The sequence below is a fragment of the Anolis sagrei genome, chromosome 10 (genome assembly GCF_037176765.1).
Source record: "Anolis sagrei isolate rAnoSag1 chromosome 10, rAnoSag1.mat, whole genome shotgun sequence".
Taxonomy (NCBI): Eukaryota; Metazoa; Chordata; class Lepidosauria; order Squamata; family Dactyloidae; genus Anolis; species Anolis sagrei.
This window is the reverse complement of record NC_090030.1, coordinates 3364235-3379781: the sequence shown is the minus strand read 5'-3', so window position 1 is coordinate 3379781 and position 15547 is coordinate 3364235. Positions and strand designations below refer to the sequence as shown.

The 15547-nt window shown below is 43.3% G+C and overlaps 1 protein-coding gene across 3 annotated transcripts in view; it reads left to right on the top strand.

Annotated features, from left to right (window-relative positions):
* The window catches only part of LAMP2 (lysosomal associated membrane protein 2), a 43113-nt gene extending 31812 nt beyond the window's left edge, over positions 1-11301 (top strand). Inside the window, exon 9 of one of the 3 annotated variants that reach the window (XM_060756414.2) lies at positions 10929-11301. In XM_060756414.2, coding sequence (XP_060612397.2) covers positions 10929-11068 — 140 coding nt within the window. In that variant the 3' untranslated portion in view covers positions 11069-11301. Of the gene's footprint in view, positions 1-2387; positions 3653-7879; positions 8279-10928 lie in introns of those variants that run through there. The other 2 variants (XM_067471510.1, XM_060756413.2) reach the window with 2 other exon arrangements.
* Positions 11302-15547: the final 4246 nt, after the last annotated feature.

The window sequence follows — 15547 nt, the reverse complement described above, 5'->3', positions numbered from 1 at the left end:
ATAGAATATAGCAATGTAAGGATAACAGAATATAATAGTATAAAGATATAATAATACACAGGTAATGTCATACAATATAATATAATATATGAATAATATAATATATACAATAGAATATAATATGATGTATATATATATAAAGATAATACAATAATAAGGATAGAATAGAACACATTTAATAATACGATAATAGAATATAATAGTATAAAGATATTATAATAATATATGGGAAATATAATATAAATATACAATAATATAATATAAAAATATGTAACAATATACAAATAGAATAGAATATAACAATACAAGTATAATAGAACAGAATATAAAGATATTATAATATAATAATATGGAAACATAATATACAATAATATTATCGTATATATATAAAGGTATATAATATAAACATAGGATAGAATATAATAATCTAAGAATAATAGAATATACTAGTATAAAGATATAATATAAGAATATGTGGGAAATATAATATAAATATACAATAATATATTATCATTTATATAAAGATATATAATAATATAAGGATAGGATAGAATATAACAATACAAGGATAATAGAATATACTAGTATAAAGATATTATAATAATATATGGGAAATATAATATAAATATACAATAATATAATATAAAAATATGTAATATACAAATAGAATAGAATATAAGAATACAAGTATAATAGAATAGAATATAAAGATATTATAATATAATAATATGGAAACATAATATACAATAATATTATCATATATATATATAAAGGTATATAATATAAACATAGGATAGAATATAATAATCTAAGAATAATAGAATATACTAGTATAAAGATATAATATAACAATATGTGGGAAATAATAATATAAATATACAATAATATATTGTCATATATATATAAAGATATATAATAATATAAGGATAGACTAGAAAGATAACTATAAGGATAATAGAATATAATAGTATAAAGATATTATAATATATGGGTTGTTGTAGGTTTTTCCGGGCTATATGGCCATGTTCTGGAGGCAATTTTTCTCCTGACGTTTCGCCTGCATCTATGGCAAGCATCCTCAGAGGTAGGGAGGTCTGTTGGAAGTAGGAAAATGGGTTTATATATCTGTGGATTGACCAGGGTGAGACAAAGGACGTTTGTTTGCTGGGGCTAGGTGAGAATGTTTCAGCTGATCACCTTGATTAGCATTCAATGGCTTGGTAGCACCTGGGGGGAATCTTTTGTTGAGGGTGATTTGATGTGCCTGTTTGTTTCCCCTCTGTTGTTTTTCTGCTGTAATTTTTGAGTTTTTTAATATTGGTAGCCAGATTTTGTTCATTTTCATGGTTGAAAGGAAGGAAGAAACCATGAAGATAAACAAAATCTGGCTACCAATATTAAAAAACTCAAAAATTACAGCAGAAAAACAACAGAAGGGAAACAAACAGGCACATCAAATCACCCTCAACAAAAGATTCCCCCCAGGTGCTACCAAGCCATTGAATGCTAATCAAGGTGATCAGCTGAAACATTCACACCTAGCCCCAGCAAACAAAAGTCCTTTGTCTCACCCTGGTCAATCCACAGATATATAAACCCTTTTCCAAGTTACCAAACAGACTTCACTACCTCTGAGGATGCTTGCCATAGATGCAGGCGAAACGTCAGGAGAAAAATTGCCTCCAGAACATGGCCATATAGCCCGGAAAAACCTACAACAACCCATGGATTCCGGCCATGAAAGCCTTCGACAATATTATAATATAATTATATGTGGGAAATATAATATAAATATACAATAATATATTATCGTATATATAAAAATATATAATAATATAAGCATGGGAGAAAATATAACTATATAAGGATAGTAGAATATACTAGTATAAAGATATTATAATATAATAATAAGTGGGAAATAGTTCTGCAGTTTCAAACTGCTGACCTTCCAGCCAGCAAGTTCAGCAGCTCAGCTGTTTAACCCGCTGCGCCTTTAGAGGCCATAATAATAATAATAATAATAATAATAATAATAATAATAATACAGGGTCCAATCATTAAAAAAATATTAATAATATTAATAATAATAATAATAATAATAATAATAGAAATGCGACATGCAAGTAGCCCCACATTCCTGAATGTTTTTCCCCTCTCTGGTGCCAAACTTTCAGTATGATTTATTGTTCATGACCTGTGCTTCAATTGATAATGAATCGTAATCACTGAGTCCCTCAAAAGATGCTCTTTCTTGCCATGTTGTGACCACTCTGCCCTTTCGAACCAGCCTTGAATCTTTGTGCCTGCCGTTCTCTTCCGTTCCGTAGCCTCGCTCTCCGCCAATACCTGTCTCTTCCCCCCTTTGTCGCTCCCTTTCTCTCCTACAGCGCAAGAGTGTTTGCTGGACGACGACACCATTCTAATCCCCATTGTAGTTGGCGCCGCTCTGGCGGGCTTGATTGTCATGATAGTGATTGCTTACATAATTGGGCGAAGGAAAAGCTATTCCGGATATCAGACCTTGTAAGACCTAATGACTGTGGTTCGTCGGCCTCGGTTGGGATAACGCCGCGTCTTGAGACGGAAAAGAGACACCTAACGTCCAACGCCCTCGCCTTAAAAAGGTGGAGGTGTGCCCCAGATTTGTTTAAAAAGCCATGACCGAGAACATACCTCTTCTGATCCAAATATGGACTGGTTAACATTCACTGGAACAGACTGGAGTGTGCAGCAAAGCTAGCTTTAAGCATTTGTGTATGTAAAGTTAACCCGTATCTGTAAGTAGGCCACAGTCGGGAAAGGGAATTACTCTCTATTGGACTCACTTAGTATATTACAAAGGATTTGGTGGTTGTTCCTGTTGCCTTGGCCATTTGGATGAGTGTAGCTTGGAATTAGTAGTACATTTGCTAAGACTCGTCCGGCTCAGGGCACTGAACAATAATATCTCCATGTTACAATATTTTGCCTAACTTATGCAGGGCAAGAAGGTGCAAGCATTTGTTTACTGTTTCCATTGCAATCGTAACTTGCTTGTCGACTTCAATGGCGCCCCGTTACGGGGCCGAGAAGGTTGGGCACGGGCAACACAAAGAGAAGAACTTCCAATTTGGTTTCCTTGCCCTTTTACCAAGGGAAATAATAATAAGAGCTTACTACTACTTTTAAGTGTCCTTAGTTTGTACAGTAAAGTCTGGATTTGTTATGAAAGGCTTTTTTAGATGTAACTGCTCCCACTGATGCTCCCGTTTTTTGCCTCCTTGTGTGCTCAAGAAAGTAGTTGAAAGAAGTTTACAGATCCTTGGAAATACAGCCATGCGTATTGTTGGTTCATTAATGCCACTTCTTGAATGGTACAGAACAATATAAAGGAACAAAGAGAGTGTCTAAAGCAGGCATGTGCCATCTTGGGCCCTCCAGGTGTTTTGGGTTTCAACTCCCACAATTCCTAACAGCCTCAGTCCTTTTCCTTTTCCTCCTCAGAAGCCTCAGTCCCTTTCCTTTTGCCCTTCAGCAGCCTCAGTCCTTTTCCTTTCACCCTTCAGCAGCCTCGGTCCTTTTCCCTTTCCCCTCAACAGCCTCAGTCCTTTTCCTTTCCTCCCTCAGCAGCCTCAGTCCTTTTCCTTTCACCCTTCCTCAACCTCAGTTCTTTTCTTTTCTCCCCTCAGCAGCCTCAGTCCCTTTCCTTTTCCCCTTCAGCCTCAGTCCTTTTCCTTTCACCCTTCAGCAACCTCAGTCCTTTTCCTTTCCTCCCTCAGCAGCCTCAGTCCTTTTCCTTTCCCCCCTCAGCAGCCTCAGCCCTTTTCCTTTCCTCCCTCAGCAGCCCCAGTCCTTTCCTTTCACCCTTCAGCAACCTCAGTCCTTTTCCTTTCGTCTCACAGCAGCCTCAGTCCTTTTCCTTTCCTCCCTCAGCAGCCTCAGTCCTTTTCCTTTCTCTCCTCAGCATCCTCAGTCCTTTTCCTTTCCCCCCTCAGCAGCCTCAGTCCTTTTCCTATCACCCTTCAGCAACCTCAGTCCTTTTCCTTTCGTCCCTCAGCAGCCTCAGTCCTTTTCCTTTCCTCCCTTAGAAGCCTCAGTCCTTTTCCTTTCCCCCCTCAGCAGCCTCAGTCCTTTTCCTTTCTCCCCTCATCAGCCTCAGTCCTTTTCCTTTTCCATTTCAGCAGCCTCAGTCCTTTTCATTTCTCCCATCAGAAGCCTCAGTCCTTTTCCTTTCACCCTTCAGCAACCTCAGTCCTTTTCTTTTTGTCCCTCAGCAGCCTCAGTCCTTTTCTTTTCTCCCCTCAGCAGCCTCAGTCCTTTTCCTTTCCCCCTTCAGCAGCCTCAGTTCTTTTCCTTTCCCCCCTCAGCAGCCTCAGTCCTTTTCCTTTCCCCCCTCAGCAGCCTCAGTCCTTTTCTTTTCTCCCCTCAGCAGCCTCAGTCCTTTTCCTTTCCCCCTTCAGCAGCCTCAGTTCTTTTCCTTTCCCCCTTCAGCAGCCTCAGTCCTTTTCCTTTCCCCCCTCAGCAGCCTCAGTCCTTTTCTTTTCTCCCCTCAGCAGCCTCAGTCCTTTTCCTTTCCCCCCTCAGCATCCTCAGTCCTTTTCACCCTCAGCAGCCTCAGTAGCCTGACCCTTTCCCCCCTCAGCAGCCTCAGTCCTTTTCCTTTTCCCCTCAGTAATTTTAGTCCTTTTCCTTTCACCCTTCAGCAGCCTCAGTCCTATTCCTTTTCCCCTCAGCCTCAGTCCTTTTCCCCTCAGTAATTTTAGTCCTTTTCCTTTCACCTTTCAGCAGCCTCAGTCCTTTTCCCCTTCAGCAGCCTCAGTTCTTTTCCTTTTTTCCCCCCTCAGCAACCTCAGTCTTTTTCTTTTCACCCTTCAGCAGCCTCAGTCCTTAAGCGGCTGAAGGGGAAAAAGGAAGGGGCCTGAGGCTGTTAGGAATTGTGGGAGTTGAACTCCAAAACGCCCGGAGGGCCCAAGCTCACCCCTGCCTGGTCTAAGGAGTAAATTCCCAGATTACAACGTGGCTGCGTACGACAGCGGTCTGACTCCTCCGTTCCCATTATTTATCAAAGAGCACTGAAGCCATACTTTTTGCAATAACTTGTGCACTAAATGTGGAAAAAACTGCCTCCAAGGAGCGAGACCCAAAAATTGTCGTCACCATTTGAAATCACTATTATGACTTGTGCTCAGGAGAGAAAGAAGACGGTTGCTCTCACGCTGCATTTCCCTATTTGCTTTTTCTCAAAACACAATTATCTTGTGGTTTCAAATCTTTTGTGAAACAACCTGGTGATCTGGTGATGATTGTGCATGTTTGTTTCTGCATTTCACACGTGCCAGCTGACTGTATTTGTCCATTGCTTCTGCACATAATGGATGTTTAGGACACCCAGAGTGAGAAGACATGTCTGTCTAAAGTTTTGGAGGCATAGAAAAACTCCGATTTAAGCCCAGCTCAAAACCTATGTGACAACCTCAGAGTAACTGGCTTGTAAACACTTACGTCTGCTTTGACCCTGCTTCTCTTTTTCCTCTCATTGTATCTCTGCTTCGGCACTCGGTTGTTTTGTCTGTACCCAATGCCTGAATAAAGACTGTTCTCTTCCTAAGGAAGCTTGGCCAGAACTGCTTCTTTGAGGGCTTCTCGAGTCCCAAAAAGGGTTGAGTTAGTTGGGAAGAAAGAAAAAGCAGCAAGTTGTAGGAAGAAGGTGGTCATCTTGTTCGCACAATGAATGAATAATTGGATTAGGAAATGGCTTGGAAAGCAGACTGCACCAATCTCAAGTCTTCAAAGTTGGGTGTCTGAATAATAGGTTGGGGATGGAGTGATGTCCTGTAGTCCTGAATCTGGACTTCATGGAAACATTGATTTATCACGGTTGGAAAGAGAATGTTTGACAAAAGGGTGGGATCTAGACCTAATACAGATTATTATTATTATTATTATTATTATTATTATTATTATTGTATTGACAGAGCCCCTGTTGACGCAGTGGGTTAAACCCCTGTGCCGGCAGGACTGAAGACCGACAGGTCGTAGGTTCGAATCTGGGGAGATGCAGATGAGCTCCCTCTATCAGCTCCAGCTCCTCATGCAGGGACATGAGAGAAGCCTCCCACAAGGATGATAAAACAACAAATCATCCGGGCGTCCCCTGGGCAACGTCCTTGCAGACAGCCAATTCTCTCACAACAGAAGCGACTTGCAGTTTCTCAGGTCGCTCCTGACACAACAAAAAAAAAATTGACACAAAACCACAGTATATCACAGCAAATGAGATCTATATGCTGGATTTCATATCGCAAAATCACAAGTTGAACACTTCCCAAGAGTCTAGGACTGTGATTATTATTATTATTATTATCATTATTATTATTATTATTATTATTATTATTATTATTATTATTATTGGAAACACAACAAGATGAGTCCACAGCAAACACGGTCACTCTGCTGGCTGTTGTATTGGATCACACATCGGATGCTTCCCAAGTGTCTAGGGGTGTGATGTATTATTATTATTATTATTATTATTATTATTATTATTGGAAACAAAACAAGACGACTCCACAGCAAACATGGTCACTCTGCTGGCTGTTGTATTGAATCACACGTCGGATATTTCCCAAGTGTCTAGGACTATGTGATGTATTATTATTATTATTGTTAGTATTAGTATTAGTATTATTATTGGAAACACAACAAGATGAGTCCATAGCAAACACGGTCACTCTGCTGGCTGTTGTATTGCATCACATTTCGGACATTTCCCAAGTGTCTAGGACTATGTGATTTATTATTATTATTATTATTATTATTATTATTATTATTATTATTGGAAACACAACAAGATGAGTCCACAGCAAACATGGTCACTATGCTGGCTGTTGTATTGGATCACATTTCGGACGCTTCCCAAGTATAGGTCTTTGTGATGTGTTGTTGTTGTTGTTGTTATTATTACTACTATTATTATTATTATTATTATTATTATTATTATTATTATTATTGGAAACACTACAAGATGAGTCCACAGCAGACAAGATCACTCTGCTGGTTGTTGTATTGGATCACACGTTGGACACTTCCCAAGTGTCTAGGTCTCTGTGATGTATCAGCAAATAATGTGTGCAGATGCCCGTAGGATCGCCTTTTGCAGCTGACAGGTGGTAATTTTGTCAGCGCTGATTGTTTTTAAGTGCAGGCCAAGGTCTTTAGGCACTGTGCCCAGTGTGCTAATGCCCACTGGGATCCCCTTGACTGGCTTGTGCTAGTCTTTGCATATTATTATTATTATTATTATTATTATTATGACCATATTCCAAGTCAGTTCAAACCAAGTGGCTGGCCTTTTGCAGCTGACAGGTGGTAATTTTGTCAGCGCTGATTGTTTTTAAGTTCAGACCAAGGTCTTTAGGCGCTGTGCCCAGTGTGCTAATGCCCATTGTGATCCCCTTGACTGGCTTGTGTTGGAGTCTTTGCATATTATTATTATTATTATTATTATTATTATTGTTATGACCATATTCCAAGTCAGTTCAAACCAAGTGGCTGGCCTTTTGCAGCTGACAGGTGGTAATTTTGTCAGCGCTGATTGTTTTTAAGTTCAGACCAGGGTCTTTAGGCGCTGTGCCCAGTGTGCTAATGCCCATTAGGATCCCCTTGACTGGCTTGTGCCAGAGTCTTTGCATATTATTATTATTATTATTATTATTAATTACCATGTCCAAAGTCGGTTCAAGCTTGAAGGGAGTTGTGGCACAAAATCTCTTGGAAGAATAGCCAAAGCAGGACCTCCCCATTGCTTTTAATGAAAGGAACGTTGCATGCTTATTGTCACCAAGGTTGGAAACGGGTCCGAATGCTAAACTCTTTCCCGTTATGCCCTTTCTCCATCCAGCTGAAGACTGCCGCCCAGAGGTGGACAACTTCTTTGTGCCCATCATGGTGGGAGCAGCTCTGGCGGGATTGATTTTCCTGGTTCTCATGGCTTATGTGTTTGGCCGCCAAGCCCGCCAGGTTGGCTATGAGCATTTCTGAAAGAGGGGGTTTGGGCAGGACGCCCCCGCTCTCCGCCGCCGAGGAGGAGCCATGTGCCTCTGAAGAGTTGGCCGCTGCAACGCAGACCTGGTTGCGTGTTGAGTCGGCTCTTCATTCGCATAAACGGACTTGTTTCGAATTGTAATTTAAGCCAAAACATGTTTGTAAAATACGAGCATTTGCTGTGCCAAGACCCCAGGTCAAGCGTGACCAGCCTTGATACTTAAAGATGGCTTTCCAATGAACCATGGTGCCTAAACCGGTGTCACTTCCTCTCCCTTTCTGATACACTCGGTTCCCTGAAAATACATCCTGTGAGTAGGAAGAACTATGGTATGTATTGTTGTAGGTTTTCATGGCCGGAGTCACGGGGTAGTTGTAGGTTTTTCAGGCTGTCTGGTCATGTTCTAGAAGCATTCTCTCCGGATGTTTCGCCTGCATCTGTGGCAAGATCCTCAGAGGTTGTGAGGTCTCACAATCTCTGAGGATTCTTGCTACAGATGCAGGCGAAATGTCAGGAGAGAATGCTTCTAGAACATGGCCAGACAGCCCGAAAAACCTACAACTCAACTACAGTATGCCTTTCTAAAAGTTATATGTACACAGGGCTGTGTTTAACCACGTCTATGCCTAGTGAAACTAGGAGAGCGAGAGGAAAACTGAGAATTCAATCAGGGCCAGCTAACACCTCCCAACAAAGTATTCCCCCAGGCAGGAATCAGCCAGGCCTTGAATCTGAAAGGCTATTTGATGCTAATGAAGGTGGCCAATTGCAACGCTCACACTTGCCTCGAGTAGACAAGATTTCTTTCTCCCACCCTGGACATTATTCTACAAATAGATAGATAGATAGATAGATAGATAGATAGATAGATAGATACTTGACTTGCCTAGTTTCCAACAGACCTCTATGCAGATGCCCTCACTGGTTGACTTTGAAGCTTGCAAGGCCATTCAATGCTAATCAAGGTGGCCAGTTGCAACATTCACACTTGCCTCAAGTAGACAATATACCCGTCTTGCCTTGTTTCCAGCAGACCTCTACGCAGATGCCCTCACTGGTTGACTTTGAAGCTGCAAGGCCATTCAATGCTAATGAAGGTGCAACACTCACACTTGCCTCAAGTAGACAAGACTTCTTTCTCCCACCCTAGACATTGTTCCACAGATAAGTAGGTAGCTAGGTAGGGAGATAGACAGACACTCACCTTGTTTCTAACAGACCTCTATGCAGATACCCTCACTGATTGACTTTGAAGCTGCAAAGCCATTTAATGCTAATTAAGGTGGTAAATAGAAACATTCACATTTATCTTAAGCAGACAAGAGTTCTTTCTCATGCCCTGGTCATTGTTCCACAAATAGATAGATAGATAGATAGATAGTCGACTTGCCTTCTTCCAACAAACCTCTATGCAGATACCCTCACTGACTGACTTTGAAGCTGCAAGGATTTTTACTGCTAGTCAAGCTGGCCAATTGCAACATTCACACTTACCTCAAGCAGACAAGAGTTCTCTCTCCCACTGTGGATATTATTCTACATAGATAGATAGATACTCCACTTGCCTTGTTTCCAACAGACCTCTATGCAGATACCCTCACTGATTGACTTTGAAGCTGCAAGGCCATTCAGTGCTAATGAAGGTGGCCAATTGCAACATTCACACTTGCCTCGAGTAGACAAGACTTTTTTCTCCCACCCTGGACATTATTCTACAGATAGATAGATAGATAGATAGATAGATAGATACTTGACTTGCCTAGTTTCCAGCAGACCTCTATGCAGATGCCCTCACTGGTTGACTTGAAGTTGCAAGGCCATTCAATCCTAATCAAGCTGGCCAATTGAAACATTCTCACATTCCTCAAGCAGACAAGTGTTCTTTCTCCTACCCTGGACATTATTCCACAGATAGGTAGGTAGGTAGGTAGGTAGGTAGGTAGGTAGATAGATACTCGACTTGCCTTGTTTCCAACAGACCTCTATGCAGATGCCCTCACTGATTAACTTTGAAGCTGCAAGGCCATTCAGTGCTAATGAAGGTGGCCAAAGGCAAGATTCATACTTGCCACCAACAGACAAGAGTTCTTTCTCCCACCCTGGACATTATTCCACAGACAGACAGATACTCAACTTGCCTTGTTCCCAACAAGCCTCTATACAAATGCCCTCACTGATTGACTTTGAAGCTGCAAGGCTATTCACTGCTAATGAAATCAGGCATCCATAGATGCCATAGATCTATAGCAGGCATCACAACCTCTGAGGATACCTGGCATAGATGTAGGTGAAACGTCAGAAGAGAATGCTTCTAGAACATGGCCAGACAGCCCAAAAAACCTACAACAACCCAGTGATTCTGGCCATGAAAGCCTTCGACAATACATTGACTGGCTTGACCTTAGAATCATAGAATCAAAGAATTGGAAGAGACCTCATGGGCTATCCAGTCCAACCCCATTCTGCCAAGAAGCAGGAATATTGCATTGAAAGACAGGAAGCTCTGGTGTGGGCTGGTCCATGAGGCCACGAAAAACGAATAAACAACAACAAAAATCTTGTGTATTGTGTTCTTAAATGAGAATTTAACACGAAGCTGCGGTTGCAAGTGTGTCTAGCATGGGGTGTGGAAATGTGCAAATGCACAGGTGAATGCAACAGGTAAGTGACATGCACGCCCTTTTCCCAAAGCTGATGTCTCACTCCTAGCCGAGGAACAATTAGGATAAATATTCCAAAACTCAGAAGTAAATCGCAAGGGAAATTCAGATCCACTTTGCAAAGGTATCTTTTGGGGTTGTGGTCCCCAATCCTTTCGGCACTCCTGCTTCCGCGCTTGCTTGCTTGCTTGCCTGGCTAACTCCTTCTCGCTTCCTCTCTTGTCTCTTTCCCGGTCTTTCCGCAGCCGAAGAGTGCAAGAGCTCCGACCTGCTCTTTATCATCCCCATCGTGGTGGGTGTCGTGGTGGGCCTCCTCCTCATTGCCGCCTTTGTCTGTTTCATGGTCGGAAGACGGAAAGAACACAGCGCCTACCAAGCTGTATAGGGAGCCCTTGGCCTCGGGCGCTGCTTCCGCTGCTCCTTCCCTTCTCTTTGTTTGTTTGTTTACATGTTTTTCCTTACCTCTTAACAGACGCTTTTGAGTTCATAATTTCCCCGACAGCGAAAAAGAGAGAGATGTTGGGCGAGCAAAACATTATCAGGGAGAGAGATGTCCGCTTCGAGAGGTTTTTTTGAATGTATTTTTACTCCTAAAGAAGTAAAGCTATGCCACTTCCATGTGCTTTGCCACTATTTATTTTATTTATCGTGTCAGGAGCAAACCAAACAGTTGTATTGCATTTTTTAACAAACAGACAAACATACAAAACACAAAGTTTGCAAGCTTGGTGGTTGATTAAATGTCCTTTGACCAGTCTCTGGCTACTTGGAGTGCCTCTGGTGTTGCCAAAAGAAGGTCCTCCCTTGTACATGTGGCATTGCAGCATGTGGTCTGTGGTGTGCTCTTCTCCCCACTCACATGTCAAGGATTCCACTTTGTGGCCCCATTTCTGAAGGTTGGCTCTGCATCTCGTGGTGCCCGAGCGCAGTCTGTTCAGCGCCTTCCAAGTCGCCACGTCTTCTGTGTGCCCAGGGGGGAGTCTCTCATCTGGTATCACCCACGGATTGAGGTACTGGGTTTGAGCCTGCCACTTTTGAACTCTCGCTTGCTTGAGTTGGGAGTAGAGTAACTGCTTTGACATAGACACTGAGAACTGGGAAGCCCTGGCCCTTGAGCTCTCCAGCTGTGACCAGAAGTGCTGTAGAATTTTAAGAGGCACGAATGGAGGGCAAAATAGAGAAACATGCCAAATGGAAGGCACGACAAGCCAACCCTGACTGGGACTGCCTTTCGTCTGGTAACCAATGTCCTCGCTGCGGGAGAAGATGTGGATCAAGAATAGGGCTCCACAGTCCCCTACGGACCCACCACCAGTACATTTATTTATTTATCATGTCAGGGGCAACCAGACCATTGTATTAACATTTCTAACAGAACAAAACAAACAAACAAACAGAAAAAAAACACAAAGTTTGCAAGCTTGGTAGTTGATTAAATGTCCTTTGACCAGTATCTGGCCCCTTGGAGTGCCTCTGGTGTTGCCGCAAGAAGGTCCTCCATTGTGTATGTGGCAGGGCTCAGGATTTGTTGCAGCAGATGGTCAGTGGTTTGCTCTTCTCTGCACTCACATGTCAAGGATTCCACTTTGTAGCCCCATTTCTGGAGGTTGGCTCTGCATCTCGTGGTGCCCGAGCGCAGTCTGTTCAGCGCCTTCCAAGTCGCCACATCTTCTGTGTGCCCAGAGGTGGAGTCTCTCATTTGGTATCAGCCATTGATTGAGGTTCTGGGTTTGAGCCTGCCACTTTTGGACTCTCACTTGCTGGGCTGTTCCACTAGTGTCTCTGTAGATCGTAGGAAACTATTTCTTGATTTAAGTCATTGACGTGCTGGCTGATACCCAAACAAGGGATGAGCTGGAGATGTCTCTGCCTTGGTCCTTTCACTATTGGCTGCTACTTCCCGGTGGATGTCAGGTGGTGCAATACCGGCTAGACAGTGTAATTTCTCCAGTGGTGTAGGGCGCAGACACCCCAGTATAATGCGGCATGTCTCATTAAGAGCTACATCCACTGTTTTAGTGTGGTGAGATGTGTTCCACACTGGGCATGCGTACTCAGCAGCAGAATAGCATAGCGCAAGGGCAGATGTCTTCACTGTGTCTGGTTGTGATCCTCAGGTTGTGCCAGTCAGCTTTTGTATGATATTGTTTCTAGCACCCACTTTTTGCTTGGTGTTCAGGCAGTGCTTCTTGTAGGTCAGAGAACGGTCCAGAGGGACTCCCAGGTTTTGGGTGCGCTGCAATGCTCCCGTGGGATTCCTTCCCAGGTAATCATCCCCAGAGCTCGGGATGCTTGTCTGTTCTTAAGGTGAAAGGCACATGTCTGTGTTTTGGATGGAGTGGGGACCAGCTGATTTTCCCTGTAATAGGCAGTAAGAGCACCTAAAGCTTCGGAGAGCTTCTGTTCAACTATCTCAAAGCTCCCTGCTTGAGTGGTGATGGCACGATCATCAGCATAGATGGAGCTCTCTGTCCCTTCTGGCAGTGGCTGGTCATTTGTGTAGATGTTGAACATGGATGGAGCAAGCACGCTCCCCTGAGGCAGGCCGTTCTTCTGTTTCCGCCATCTGCTTCTCTGGCCCTGGAACTCAACAAAAAAGCTCCTGTTTTGTAGCAGATTTCCTATGAGGTGGGTGTCACTATGCCCACACTGAACTTAAAGATGGAATTTATATATCATTGTACCATTGTACCTTTGCTTTTGTTGGTTTCACTCTCATTGTTTTGGTTATTCCTGGTCTTTGTATTGTCAAAGGCTTTCATGGCCGGAATCACTGGGTTGTTGTAGGTTTTCCGGGCTGTATGACCATGTCCTAGAAGCATTATCTCCTGACGTTTCGCCTGCATCTATGGCAAGCATCCTCAGAGGTTGCTTGCAGACATTTTGCCTGCATCTGTGGCAAGCATCTTTGCAACCTCTGAGGGTGCTTGCCACAGATGCAGGCGAAACGTCAGGAGATAATGGGAAGGGAGGAATAGGAGGGAGGGAGGTAGGTAAGGAGGAAGGAAATACAAAAGGGAGGGAAAGGAAGGTGGAAGGGAAGGAAAGGGTGGAAGGGAAGGAGTAAGGAAAAAGAGAAGGAAGGGAGGAAGAGAAGGATGGGAGGTAGGGAGGTAAGGAGGAAGGAAAAACAAGGAAGGAAATACAAAAGGGAGGGAAAGAAGGAGGAAGCGGTGGAAGGGAAGGGGGAAGGAAGAACAGAAGGGAGGAACAGGAGGGAGGGAGGTAAGGAAGAAGGAAAGAAAAGGAAGGAAAGACTAAAGGGAAGGAGGGAAGGGGAAAGGAAAACAAGGAAGGGAGGAAGAGAAGGATTGAAGGGAGGGGGGAAGGAAAGAAAAGAAGGAAATACAAAAGGGGGGAAGGAAGGAAGGACAAAAGGGTGGAAGGGAAGGAGGAAGGAAAAAGAAGAAAGGAAAGACAAAAGGGTGGAAGGGAAGGCGAGGGAAGGAAGGGAGAGAGAAAAGAGAAGGGAGGAAAGGCAATGGGAGGGAAGGAAGGAAGGGGAAAGAAAGAAAGAAAGAAAGAAAGAAAGAAAGAAGGAGGGAGGGAGGTAAGGAGGGAGGAAAAACAAGGAAGGAAATACAAAAGGGAAGGGAAGGAGGAAAGGGTGGGAGGGAAGAAAGAAAGAAAGAAAGAAAGAAAGAAAGAAAGAAAGAAAGAAAGAAAGAAAGAAAGGGGGAAGGAAAAACAGAAGGAGGGAAGGAGGAGAAGGATGGAAGGGAGTTGGGAGGAAAGAAAAGGAAGGAAATACAAATGGGAAGGAAGGAAGGACAAAAGGGTGGAAGGGAAGGAGGAAGGAAAAAGGAGAAAGGAAAGACAAAAGGGTGGAAAGGAAGGCAGGGAAGGAAGGGAGAGAAAAGAGGAAAGGCAATGGGAGGGAGGGAAGGAAGGAAGGAGAAAGAAAAAAGAAAGAAAGAGGGAGGGAGGGAGGAAAGAAGGACAAAAGGGTGGGAGGGAAGGATAGAGGGAGTTAAAGGAGGGAGAAAAGGAAGAAAGAGGAAATACAAAAGGGAGGGAAGCAAAAGGTGGGAGGGAGGGAAGGAAGGGCAGGAGGAAGGAAAAAGAAGGAAGGGAGGAGGAGGAGGATGGAAGGGAGAGAGGTAAAGAGGAAGGAAAGACAAGAAAGGAAATACAAAAGGGAAGGAAAGAAGGGGGAAGGGAAGGGGGAAGGAAAAACAAGGGAGGGAGGAAGAGGAGGAAGGGAGGTAAGGAGAAAGGAAAGAAAAGGAAGGAAGGAAAAACATTAGGAAGGGAGGAAGAGAAGGATGGAAGGGAGGGAAGAAAGAAAGAAAAGGAAGGAAAGGATGGAAGGGAAGGGGGAAGAAACAAGAGAAGGATGGGAGGGAGGGAAGGAAATACAAAAGGGAGGGAAGGAAGGAAGGACAAAAGGGTGGAAGGGAGAGAAGGGAAGGAGGAAGGAAAAAGAAGAAAGGAAAGACAAAAGGGTGGGAGGGAAGGAGAGGGAAGGAAGGGAGAGAGAAAAGAGAAGGGAGGAAAAGCAATGGGAGGGAAGGAAGGAAGGAAGGAAGGAAGGTAGGAAGGAAGGAAAGAAAGAAAGAAAGAAAGAAAGAAAGAGGGAGGGGGGGAGGGAGGAAGAGAAGGATGGGAGGGAGGTAAGGAGGGAGGAAAAACAAGGAAGGAAATACAAAAGGGAAGGGAAGGAGGAAAGGGTGGGAGGGAAGAAGAAAGAAAGAAAGAAAGAAAGAAAGAAAGAAAGAAAGAAAGAAAGAAAGAAAGAAAGGGGGAAGGAAAAACAGAAGGAGGGAAGGAGGAGAAGGATAGAAGGGAGTGGGGAGGAAAGAAAAGGAAGGAAATACAAATGGGAAGGAAGGAAGGACAAAAGGGTAGAAGGGAAGGAGGAAGG